The sequence below is a fragment of the Chrysochloris asiatica genome, unplaced genomic scaffold (genome assembly GCF_000296735.1).
Source record: "Chrysochloris asiatica unplaced genomic scaffold, ChrAsi1.0 scaffold00038, whole genome shotgun sequence".
NCBI classification, from domain to species: Eukaryota; Metazoa; Chordata; class Mammalia; order Afrosoricida; family Chrysochloridae; genus Chrysochloris; species Chrysochloris asiatica.
Window position 1 is genome coordinate 8,452,167 of NW_006408556.1, and position 13,587 is coordinate 8,465,753.

At 39.7% G+C, this 13,587-nt stretch overlaps 1 protein-coding gene across 1 annotated transcript in view; it reads right to left on the minus strand.

Moving 5' to 3' along the window:
- Positions 1-4,920: 4,920 nt before the first annotated feature.
- GLO1 (glyoxalase I) overlaps positions 4,921-13,587 on the minus strand; it is a 28,348-nt gene continuing 19,681 nt past the window's right edge. Inside the window, exons 4-6 of the mRNA XM_006860579.1 lie at positions 10,201-10,268; positions 9,344-9,433; positions 4,921-5,012 (exon numbers count right to left, since the gene is read on the minus strand). Coding sequence (XP_006860641.1) covers positions 4,921-5,012; positions 9,344-9,433; positions 10,201-10,268 — 250 coding nt within the window. The remainder of the gene's footprint in view (positions 5,013-9,343; positions 9,434-10,200; positions 10,269-13,587) is intronic.

A 13,587-nucleotide genomic window follows, 5' to 3' on the forward strand; every position in this document is an offset into this window, starting at 1 on the left:
CTCTGATTCAGCTGTACTTTTGACTACCATACTATATAGTAGGTTTTGAGATCAGGGAGTCTGAGGCTTCTTCCTACGTTATGCTCTAGTAGAGCTTTGCTTATCTGGATCCCTTTCCTTTTCCATATACAGCTGATGATTGGTTTTTCTATCTTTTTTAAAAATGGAGAGAAATCACAGAGTCTTGAGATTTAGGTGTCTGGGTATCTACGATAGGGAGCCAGCAAGGTCCCTGAGAAGAGATCGCTATGTGAGGTGTCTACTAGACTGGACCTTACATAAAACTCAGAATGTTTCCTATAGTTTAGTGCTGGTGTGGCGCTGTGGGATAATGCACTGGATCGCAAGGTTGGTTTGGACTTCATGGTCAGTGGTTCAAATTCCCCAGTCACTCCTGGAAACGCTACACAGGGTTACTATGAGTGGGAACCGACTCGATGGCACGTAACAACAACAATGTGTATTGCAAGAACAGAAAGTGACCCACAGTTCCTGGGAATGGGTTGTGGGAGACGTCTTAGCCTTGAATGTTTCCCTGCAGCCTAACATAGCATGGAAATAGCAGAATGAAGTAGCAAGACCTGGAGGAACAATATGGTGATGTAACTAGCTACAGAGACTGAGTAAAGAGTCATATGGGATAACTGACCTCTTAGCAAATGCCAACGTAATGGTTCATGTGGGGGGACACCAGCTGTTCACTTTCTTCCAACCTTCCTTATAGTCCAAACTGACTTTGCAGTCCAGTGTATTAACCCACAGCGCCGCACCAGGGCTCTTTATAGGAGCAGAAAACCTCATCTTTCTCCCATGGAGTAGCTGGTAGATTCTAACTGCTGACCTTACAACTAACCATCTACTACATATAACCACTCTACTACTACAGCTCCTTATATGAAATAGTTGCTGTTGTGGTTAAGTGCCAAGTCGATTCTGACTCACAAAGTCACTTCCAACTCATGGCAACCCTGTATAGGGTTTCCAAGGAGCAGCTTGTGGGTGTGAACTGCAGACCTTGAGGTTCGTTGTCCAGTGCTGATCACACCAGGAGTCCATATATTGCATGTTGTTGTTGTTGTTAAGTGCCGTCGAGTCGGTTCTGACCCATAGCGACCCTGTACAGGGTTTCCGAGGCTGTAAATCCTTACGGAAGTAGAAAGCCTCATCTTTCTCCCACGGAGCAGCAGCTGGTAGTTTCAAACTGCTGACCTTAAGGCTCACAGCCCGATTTGTACCTACTATACTAAAGAAAATAATTCATAAATGTAGAGTTTTGTGTTGATACTAGCAGCTTCAAAAAGCAGTCTGCACGATTGTGCTTCTCAAACTTTATTGATTCACTAGGGCTGAGATGGAACATGAATTTTCCTTTTTAATGAGCTCCGAGGCGGTTGATGTAGATGCTGCTGGTCCAGTCAATATACAGACTAACGATTTTTAAAATAAACACAGGGTGGCGCTCATGTCCAAATTGTACCTTAGGAAAATGGTGCAATTTCAGACTAAAATGTTAAAGTAAACAAACAACATTCATTCTGAATCAAGTCAGCTAAGAGCAAGATAAAAAGATAATGCTGACTAACTTCCTTCATGTATTTTCAACCATCTCATATGTACGCAAAAGCTGAACAATAAATAAGGAAGACCACAGAATTGACGCCTTTTAATTATGGCGTTTCTCTGCTATTCATAAGGTTTTCAGTGACTAAATATTCAGAAGTAGTTCGTCACTCCTTCTTCCTAGTCTGTCTTTGCCTGGAAGCTCATCTGAAACCTGTCCACCATGGGTGACCCTTCTGGTATTTAAAATACCGGTGGCATAGCTTTCAGAATCACAGCAACTCACAAGCCACCACAGTACGACAAACTGACAGACGAGTGGTCAAGGACTTCATTCTTCTTGGATAAACTGTCGTGGAAGCAGCAGTCAAGAAATCAAACGACGTATTGCATTAGGCAAATCTGCTACACAAGACCTTTTTAAAGTGTTTTGAAAAGCAAAGATGTCAGCTTGAGGACTAAGGTGCGCCTCACCCAAGCCAAGGTATTTTCAATAACCTCATATGCATGCGAAAGCTGGACAGTGAATAAGGAAGACTAGAAGAATTGATGCGTTTGAGTTATGGTGTTGGAGGAGAATATTGAAAGTGCCATGGGCTGCCAAAAGAACCAATAGATCCATTCTGGAAGAAGTGCAGCCAGAGTGCTCCTTGGAGGCCAAGATGGCTAAACTTCATCTCTCACACTTCGGACATACTGTCAGGAGGGACCAGTCACTGGAGAAGGATATCATGTTTGGTAAGGTGGAGGGTCAGAGAAAAAGAGGAAGACCCCCAGTGAGATGAATTGGCCAAGTGGTATCATCGATGGACTCAAGTATGGTGACAGCAGTGAGGTTGGCCCAGGATTGGGCAGTGTTTTGTTCTGCTGTGCATAGGGTCACTTTAAGTCAGTACCAACTCGACGTCACCTAACAACAACAATTATGGTGTTGGTGAAAAGTACTGAATATACTAGAAGATGGAGCAAATTTGGAAGGCACTGTTTTTGGAAGAAGCAACTCAAATGCTCCTTAGAAGCAAGGATGGTGAGACTTCATCTTATATACTCTGAAGGGACCAGTTCCTGGAGAAGACTATCATGCTTGGTAAAGTAGTTGTTGTTAAGTGTCACCGAGCTGGTTCCGACTCATAGCGACCCTGTCTAGGATTTCCAAGGAGCGACTGGTGAGCTGGAACCGCTGACCTTGAGGTTTAAACTAACTTTGCAGTCCAGCGCATTAACCCACAGGGCCACAAAGAGGAATACCCTCAACCAGATGGATTGTAACAGTGGCTGCATCAAAGGGCTCAAACAAAGCAACGATTGTGAGGACGGAGCAGGACTGGGTAGTGTTTTATTCTGTTGTACAACGGGTTCCCATGAATCAGAACCAAACTGAAGACACCTTGCAACAATCTTTTTTGCCTTTTCAAATCCTTGCAGTTGCCCTTGAATGCAGCCTTTTTTAAAAAGACAGACTATGTTGGACAGAAGTTTACAAATGAAACAGCCACTTAAAATACTGTATGTCATTTAAATCTGTAAGTATTCCTATTTTGTTTGAATTGCTCAGATAAATACATTCTGTCCAAAAAGGAAATGAAATCTGCCTCTAGAGCAGGGGTGGGGAATCCTTTTTCTGCCACAATTCATGACATCATTTGCAGGCCATACAGAATTATCAACTTCAAAGATTAGACTGCTGTACTTGTTCAAACATTTAATTAACGCACTCCTAATGCGATGGCTGGAGTCCTGGTGTGGCACTGTGGGTTAATGCGCCAGACTGGAAAGCCGTTTGAACTGCAAGGTTGGAAGTTCAAGCTCACCAGCTGCTACTTGGAAACCCTATACAGGGTCGCTATGGGTCAGAACTGACTCAACGGCACTTCACAATAACAACAACATGATGGCTGGAGTCCCGGTATGGCACTTTGGGTTAATGCGTTGGACTGCAAAGTCATTTGAACCACAAGGTCAGTGGTTCAAGCTCATCAGCCACTCCTCAGAAACCCTATACAGGGTCGCTATGGGTTGGAACCAACTTGATGGCACTTAACAACATGATGGTTGGAGCTGTGGTTGCCTTGGCAGAACCAGACCAAATGATTTTGTGGGCCTTATACAGCCCGAGGGCCGGATGTTCCCCATCCCTGCTCTAGTGGTACAAGAACCATTGGCATGGGCTACCCAAAGATCCTCCACTAAAGGCTGCAGAAAACCTACATGTACTTAAATTATAAACCAGATGTTTCTATTCTTAGAGCCATTAAGACATTTGCAAAATCACTTTGATTTAAAAATTTATCAAATGTTAACTATGGCAGGAAGATCCTCCGAGTTGATTTCTGATAACTAAGTTTTACCACTGAACACAATTTCTAATGCATTATGAGGGACTGCATGGAGTAAGAGAGGCAACTTCTACAGGAATGATGGGGGCGTACCCAAAGCAGTCAGTGCTAGACTTCCTCCACTGCTTCTCCTCTCATTGTGAACTGGGAAGATAGCGTTCAAGCTCAACAGAGATTTTCACAGAAAGCGATGAGAGAGGTATTGTGAGGTACCAAGTTTTGACACATAATCTAAATATTAATAATGATGATGAAAATACTTGTATCTATTCACATTGCTTTAAATTCACTAGTTATTTTACATGTCTAGCTTGCATTCTTTCTCATAAGATAGTTTGAGGATTAAAAGCGATAATGTATGTGACAACCTAGTCTATTGTCTGAGAACCCAGTAAGTATTATTCCCTCCCTACCCACCCTAGTCCTAAAATAAATGAGGTTAGTCCTTGAACCTTGGAAGTAGTTTATGATAATAAAGTAGCTTTTCAATGAGCATCCCTGTTAGCATAATTCTGAATTGCTCCCCAAAGTACCTTCTCCTTTGTAAAATAAACACTTCATACTGTTTGAAGTATACACAAAGTTTCATTTTTGTTCAGTGCTTTGAACTTTCCATTGTGAGAAGTTATTTCTGATAACTTTTTTGAAACCCCAGAAGATAACAAACAAAAACATGTTAAAATGAATTTTTTAAAAAAATGATGATTCAAAGGTAGGCTTGACGAGAAGTCAGATTTAGAAATAAAAGGCAAATGCAAACTCTGAAGGGAACTGTTCTAATTATTACCTTAAAAAGTCAAGTTATACAATTACATTCAAGGACATAAGTTAAAGTAATACTTTAAAATCAAAAGAACTGAACAGGTAGGTGAAAAACACAGCCGAAATAGGAAAGAGAAATGAATCAAGGATCATTTCAGTTAGGACAGCTCGAGAAGCTTCTGTTATCTGGCTATCTTGAATCACATTATTTTCTTCCCACCTCTACAATGTCTGTCTTCATTGAAATCTAAAAGCACGATTCTCAGGAACTGATATTTATCATTTTGTTAGGATTCAAAATTTCAATCCAGTAGCCATCAGGATCTTGAATAAATGCCAGACCTTTCATTTTACCTGTAAAACAAAATGATTCATATTAAACAGACTGAAAAACACACAAAACTTTAAAAATTTAAATATATTCTTTATTAATTCAAATTTTAATTTATATTTTAATGAAGTAGGCTATTTTTATCTATAGTTTTGATTTTTATTAAAAAATTTGTTATCAGTGTTGCTCAAATGTATGTTTTTCAGACTGACTAAAATTTTATCTTCTATTCAACCGGAACTGGCGGTGTCTTTAAAATACCAAGTATTTACCTCACCTTCATGCTTCATGATATCAATACAGTAGTCAGAGGCAGGGTCTTATTTTAAAGAGGGGAAAACGAGAACAGGAAGGTGATCAAGGGTATAGCGTAGCAAGGCCTAGCTGCACTGCTGGGACACTCAGACACTTGGGCTGTACAAATCCTTTATACACTGTACCATCGATCTCTGCTGATCAGATTCATCCTCTCAGGAATTCTTAGCTGGGATTGTAGGTCAGAAGTTTACTTAAATTGAAAAATGTGACCTCAGACATTTGTTTGGGGATCCAGATGCTGAGTCAGTTTGATTCCTAACTTTGGCTCCTTTCCCCAACTCCTGAGGAGCACAGATGGAAAACTGGGGTAGATGGGGGGACGAGGACTGGGTAGAGAGGTAGGGTTGACTGCTGTGACTAGTTGGTGTGGTAGTCATGGCCTGGACTAATGCAGCCCCTCGTAGCTGTCAGATAACCAACAAAAGGTTCTCCTAATGCCTTGAGTATCAACATTGGTGCCTTCCTCCATAGCATGTAGTATAGTTATATTAATAGCAGATAAAAGTGACTTTAAGAAACCTATTTCTGGGTGGCCAAACACACATGGAAACAGTGGAGAGTTGAGGGTTGGTGCGCGAACTGCTGGTTTAGATGCCTTCATGAGGTAATAGAGGCAGTACAGAAGCTTTGATCTCTGCAACCCTTAGCCTATCTCCAAGAATCCAGGGCTGGGATTCCAATTGAAGGAGTGGCTCCTACTAACACTGCCTCTTTCTGAGAGACAAAGGGAGCGAGATTGACCTAAAGCATTGTTTTGAAGAGTGTGATGTGTTAAGCTCTTATTTTCAGGTGCCAAGGTCAGTGGTTCCAACTCAGGAGCTGCTCCTTGGAAACCCTATACAGGATCGCTGTGGGTCGGAATCGACTCAACGGCACTTAACAACAACAGCCTTGGCTCATCCAGTCACCTTCCCAAGGTCATTAGGGCCCTTAAGAACTGAGATGTGTGGTCTTCCTCTTCCCTAATTTATACTGCCTGATGGATTGGAAAAATAAGCTCAGAAGCCTAAACAAACAATCTGAAGAACAAAACCATCAAAATAAAATAATAGATTCCAGTTTTGAATAGAAGAACTATAAGAATAATAAACCAAGAACTTAAAATATGTAAGAGTTATGAGAAGTATGACATATTAACAATATGAAACAAGAACAAGGTATTAATGAAACCAAGCAAAAATTAAGGGTGAGGATACAAAGGCGAAAATTAAGAACGCAATAGTCAGGATGGTAAATCTGAAGAAAAAATAGCTAATTGGTTTATCAGTTTGAGTAAATCTCCCAGGAAGAAGGCAAGTGTAAAACACAAAACAATACAAATATAAAAAGCTTTCAGAACAAAACATGTGCAAAGAACCCCATCCCTGCTCTAGTGTTATAAGCACCAATTGGCATGGGCTACCCGAAGATCCTCCACTAAAGGCTGCAAAAAACCTACATGTACTTACATCATAAACCAGATGTTTCTATTCTTAGAGCCATAAGACACTGGCAAAATCACTTTGATTTTAAAATTTATCCAATGTTAACTATGGCAGGAAGCTCTAGACTGACAGCATTTTTCAACAGCAACATTGGATGCAAAAAACAATGGAGCTGCATTTTCAAGATTGCCAGAAAACAAGACTAGGATATAACAAACTCAATCACCTATGAAGGCATGGTAAAATACTTTCAGGAATACAAAGTCTCAACATTTATGGTTCACAAACAATTTGAAAACAGTTTGGCTGAGGTATTTAAGTAGAAAGTCAGAAATATCCAAAGGATATATATATATAATGTCTAGCTAGATAGTGGTGGTGGTGGTGTGCCGTGGAGTTGGTTCCAACTCATAGTGACCCTTTATTGGGTTTCCAAGGCTGTAAATCTTTATGGGAGCAGAAAGCCTCATCTTTCTCCCGTGGAACCACTGGTAGTTTTGGTAGTTTCGAACTAGCTGAACTTGAGGTTAGCAGCCTGATTTGTAACCATTATACTATCAGAGCTCCATATATATTGTTGTTAAGTGGCATCAAGTCGACTCCATCTCATAGCGATCCTGTATAGGGTTTCCAAGGAACAGCTGGTGAGCTTGAACCGCTGACATGGCAGTTCAAACGGCTTTGCAGTTTGGCACATTAATCCACAGCGCCACACCAGGACTCCACATATTCTTGTGTTGTTTTTAAGTGCCATTGAGTTGGTTCTAACTCATAGCAATCCTGTATAGGGTTTCCAAGGAGCAGCTGGTGAGCTTGAACCACCGACCTTGTGGTTCAAATGACTTTGCAGTGCAGCACATTAACCCATAGCGTCACATTAGGCTATATATATATATATATATATATATGTATGTATGTATCTATTGTTGTAGTTAAGTGCCATTGAGTCAGTTCTGGGTAATAGTAATAGCATAGCAAAATAGTAAGTGTGGAAGAGAGCAAGTTCTTACCTTACTAGGGAGATTTGGATATTAAATATTTTAATTAAATAAAAAAAAGATTAAAAATGAAGCAGTATAGAAAATTAAAATCATGATGGCAGAAAGAGATCTAAGTAAAATAATTTCAATGTATATAAATCCAGCAAAATCTAGATGAATGCAATTTTAAGTGACATAAAGATATGCAAAGGTTTTAAAAGACATAACAGGTGATTAGTAACTAAAGAGAGCTGGGGCTATTGCACTAATTTCAGAAAAAATAGACTTTTAGGAAATCTATTTTGGGGTGACCAGACACACACTGAAACAGTGAAAGCAGACAGTGTGGTGGGCTCAATAGAGTGGGAAAGGTAGCACAGGTTTCAATAGCTCTCAGGGTGTGAGACCACTTTTGCTAGCCAGACAATTTCCAGTGTTGTTAAGTGCTGTCGAGTTGATTCCGACCCATAGCGACCCTGTGTAGGGTTTCCGAGGAGCAGCTGGTGAGCTTGAACCGCTGACCTTGCAGTTCAAACGGCCTTGCAGTCTGGCGCATTAACCCACAGTGCCACACCAGGACTCCAATAGTTTCCCCTTTTTTGCTTAAGCTGGTCTGAAATAGGCTTCTAGGACAAATACTGTCTGACTTAGAATGGGGTTCCATTTTGATGACTCAGTTCTGATTGAAATGAAGTATGTAATTATTTTTAATTTTATGTGGGGGCTTCAAACAATTAGTGGAAAAATTTAATTGAAAGATAATAGAATTTTCCCATGAACTTTTTGAAGACCCCTTATATTATCAGTGTCTTTACCATAATATCGAACATCTGCAAATGATGTTGTTGTTGTTGTTATGTGCCATGGAGTCAGTTCCGACTCATAGTGACAGGGTTTCCGCGGCTGTTAATCTTTACAGAGCAGAATGCCTCATCTTTCTCCCACGGAGCAGCTGGTAGTTTCGAACTGCTGACCTTGCGGCTCGCAGCCCAATTTGTAACCACTAGGCTACCAGAGCTCCCAGCAAATTATGTACAAATTATGTATGCGGTACATCAGAACAATGATGTACCAGAAAAACAAAAACAACTTCACAGATGGTTGTAAATGAAGTTCTTTGTAATGCAAATACATGGGAAGTTAGGGGCCTACCTGTACTTGTAACCAAAAGGATTTTCACTACAATTGTGCCCTCTGTCCTGATGTGGCACAGTAGGATAAGCGCTGGACTGTGTTCCTCGGCAATCCAATACAGGGTCACTATGAGTTGAAACTGGATTCTGACCCATAGCAACCCTGTATAGGGTTTCTGAGATAAAAAAAAATTTATGGGAGCAAAAAGCCTCATCTTTCTCTATCAGATCAGCTGGTGGGTTTGAACAGCTGACCTTGAGGTTAACAATCCAGTGCTTATCCTATACACCACCAGGGTTCCCTATATTGTTGTTGTTGGATGCCATCGAGTCAGTTCCAACACACAGGGAATCTGTGTAGGGTTTCCGAGGAGTAGTTGGTGGGTTTGAACCACTGACCTTGTGGTTTTACAGTCCAGTGCTGATCCTACAGCACCACACCAGGAGTGCTATGGGTACTTAGTATTATTTAACTAAAGAAAAGGGACAGGAGACTCACCATCATCGGGTTTCTTCACAAATTTGACTCCCAGTTCTTCGAATCTTTTACAAGCACCATGTACATCTGGAACAGCTATTCCAATGTGACCTTAAGTGATCACCCCCCAAAAAAAGCAGAAGAAAAGGAAAAAATAATTACAACAGGGTATAACAAGGGTGTGCATGGCTTCCAAAGCTTGTTAATTTAAAAATACAAAGTATCTGAAAACCAATTGTGTCAATTAGGTTCAAAGCCTACGTCAAGTGGTTCCAACTCACAGAGACCCTGTATAGGGTTTCCAAGGAGCAACTCGGTGGATCTGAACTGCTGACCTTGTGGTTACCAGTCCAGTGCTGATCCTATAGTACCACACCAAGAATATAAAGGAACAAAAATTTAACTGGCTAGATAAAATTAATTAGTTTTTCTGAACTGTAAATTATTAAATGAACTAATACTGGTTCACACATATTTCAACCTGGTAAGAATAACCACACCAAAAAAGAAAACTCACTGATACATACTTAATAGGTTTGCTGTTGACATTAACTAAAGGGTGGCCAGCTGAAATTTGTGATCTAGAAATCCTTAGTGAGAGATTTCAGGTCAAGGTGGAGGTGTACAGTAACAGAAATCAGAATCACCACATATCAATTTTATTTTTTAAATTAAAAAGTCTTCTGGGGAAAAAAAAAGTCTTCTGGAGATATAATCAGATTATTTGTGGAAGATAAAAAGCATTATGCCTTTAATGCATCTACTATTATACGTTGTAACTAGCCCATGAATGTTTTAGACTTATTACAATTATGGAAAGGTACACAAGCACAATCACACAAATCAATAGGTTATTACATACAAATGGGTAAACATACCAAATCCTCGAGGATCTGAGTTGCCACTGTGGTAACTCTGGGTTGCATCATCTTCAGTGCCCCAATTGCTACAAAAGAAGTGAATATATAATTACAAGTGTCCACTGGAAAAGACATTCTGAGAAGAAGGTCTTTGAAATACGACTGTGTATATATACAGTTTTATATACTTGGCCTAGCTGCTGCTACTGCAAATACTACATTCTATTACTATAGAAAGGGCAAGGCATGATTTTTAACTAGACACAAGAGGCAGTAAAATCAGGCATCCGGATAGAATAATAATAATAGCAACAACTCTCATTTATTGTGCTAAGTACTTTAGATTTTATAAAGCCTCAAAATAGCTGAATGGGCTAGATTTGAGTATCTCCATTTTACAGATAACACTGTTGCTTAGGGAAGTGATACAACTTGTTCAGGGTCACAGAGCTATGTCTGGACCAAGATTCATATCTAGGTCTGTCTAATTTCAAAGCTCCATTCCAAAGCACCTGAAAGAATGCAGAGAAACAACATAAAGAAATTGGGGATGGGTGGCAGAGAGCTAGGGAAAACCTATTTCCACATTTTTAATGTTGAAATTATAAAAATACCTTGAAATTTTGAATGTCAATTATTATAAAACAGTTTAAAAGCTTTTTAAAGTAACACTTTAAATACCATCTCTAGATCCAAAAAGGTGTCAATAAATGGAATGTACATACATTTATATGCTAGGAGTATCTAACCATTCATTAATTACGGTTAGGCAAATCTCTTACCATCTCATGCTCTAAAAAGCAGATGATCTCTCTTGCCCAATCCATTCCATAAGGACAAATAAGCCAAAACAAAAACCAAACCCGATGCCATAAAGTTGATTGACTCATGGAAACCTTGTTGTTACAGATTAGAACTAACGTTCCATAGGGACCCAACAAGGGCAATACAAAGACCAAAAGATCTCTGTAAAAGCACTCACACATGCTTTTTTTTAAATCACATATATTCTTGTAAATGTGGTTATTAGGTAGCTCTGGTTTGAATTGGTAATAAGATAAAAAAGGAAAGGACAAAAGCTTACAAAATGCTTTTTGGGTGCCATTGAATCAGTTTCGACTTGTAGCGATGCTATGCACAACAGAACCGTCTACACAGTCATCACTACATTTGAGCCCAGTGCTACCACCACTGTGCCAATCCATCTCGTTGGGGGTCTTCCTCTCTTTCACTGATCCTCCTTTTCACCAAACATGATGTCCTTCTCTAGGGACTGGTCCCTCCTGATAATATGTCTGTCCCAAGTGTGAGAGACAAAGTCTTACCATCCTGGCCTCTAAAGGAGCATTCTGACTGTTCTTCTTCCAACAGATTTATTTGTTTTTCTGGCAGTCCATGGTATTTATAATATTCTCTGTCAACACCTTAAGTTAAGTGCACTAATTCTACGGTCTTCCTTATTCATTGTCCAACTTTCACATGCATATGAGGTTACTGAAAACACCATGGCTTGGATCAGCTCACCTTAGTCCTCAAACTGACACCTTTGCTTTTGAACACTTTAAAGAGGTATTACACAGCAGATCTGCCTAAGGCAATATGTCATTTGATTTCTTGGCTGTTGCTTCCATGAGTGTTATAGTGGATTCAAGCAAAATGAAGTCTTTGACTACTTCAATCTTTTTCCCATTTATAATGACGTTATTTATTGGTCCAGTGGTTAAGATTTTTGTTTTCTTTACACTGAGGTACAACCCAGAATGAAGGCTGTGGTCTTTGAGCTTCATCCATAAATATTTTAAGTCTTTTTTTCTGTTTAGCAAGCAAGGTTATATCATCTACATATCAAAGGTTAATGAGTCTTCCTCCAATCCTGATGACAAATTCTTCTTCATATAATCCAGCTTCTCAGATTATTTCCTGACCGTACAGATTGAATGAATACAATTCTAGTGCACACCTTTCCTGAATTTATACCATTCGGTGTCCCCCTTGTTCTGTTCGCACTGCCTCTTGGTCTATGTACAGGTTCCTTCATGAGTACAATTAAGTGGTCAGGAATATCCATTATTCACAATATTGTCCATAGATTGTCATGATCCTCATGGTTGAAAGCCTTTACACAGTCAATAAAGCACAGGTAAACATGTTTCTGGTGTTCTCTGCTTTCAGACAAGATCATCTGATGTCAGCAATGATATTATTCCTTGTTCAACATCCTTGTCTGAATCCAGCTTAAACCTTCAGCAGTTCCCTGTCAATGTACTTGTTGCAGCCATTTTTAAAATTATCTTTGGTAAAATTTTACTTGCATGTGATATTAATGATACTGTTTGGTGATTCCCACATTCCCTTGGGTTGCCTCTCTTTGGAATGGACACAAACATGTGTCTCTTCCAAACAGTTTTGGCCAGGTTGAGTTCCAGACAGTCAGGTGGCTGTCTTTCAAACTTTTTGGCATAAATGAGTATGTGCCTCCGATGCTTCATCAGTTTGTTAAAGATTTTAATTTGTATTCCATCAATTCACAGAGCCTTGTTCTTTGCCAAGGCTTTCAGTGCTCCTTGGACTTCTTCCTTCAGTATTATTGGCTCTTGATCATAATGCTACCTCTTATAACGGTTGAACATTGACCATTTCTTTTTGGTACAGTGACTCTTGTGTATTACTTCCATCGTCTTTTTATGCTTTCTGCATCATTCAATATTTTGCCCAAGGTGGTGGTGGTGGTTATGTGCTGTGAAGTCAGTTCCGACTCATAGCGACCCTGTACAGAGTTTCCGAGGCTGTAAATCTTTATGGGAGCAGAAAGCCTCATCTTTCTCCCGTGGAACAGCTGTCAGTTTTGAACAGCTGTTCCTGAGGTTAGCAGCCCGATTCGTAACCACTATGCTACCAGAGCTCCTTATTTTGTCCACAGAAGCCTTCAATATTGTAAGTCGAGTCTTGAATTTCTTCTCCAGTTCCCTCAGTTTCAGAAATGCTGAGCATGCTCTTTCCATTTGGTTTTCTAACATCAAGTCTTTGCACATTTCGTTATAATAATTGATTTGTCTTCTTGTTTTTTATTATTTAAGGTTATTATTGTGGATTGAATGAAAGTTTACAAGGCATATCATCAATTTTACATTCAACAAATCATACACCTTGTTTCATTACAATGATTATAATCCCTTCCATGTACCATCAATTAACAGTATTTCTCTCTATCCACTTTAGCTTTTTAAAAAACAAACAAAAAACAAAAAAAAAACACTCAGGCATATATAATAATTTACATCTCCAAAGGGCACATTCTGTAAGTCTGCCTCCTTTCCACCAGCTCTTAGTCCTTCTCTTCTTAGTCCATGAATCTAGAATCCTCAGCCACTGCCCTTCTCCATGCCCCCATCTCTGCCTCCATCT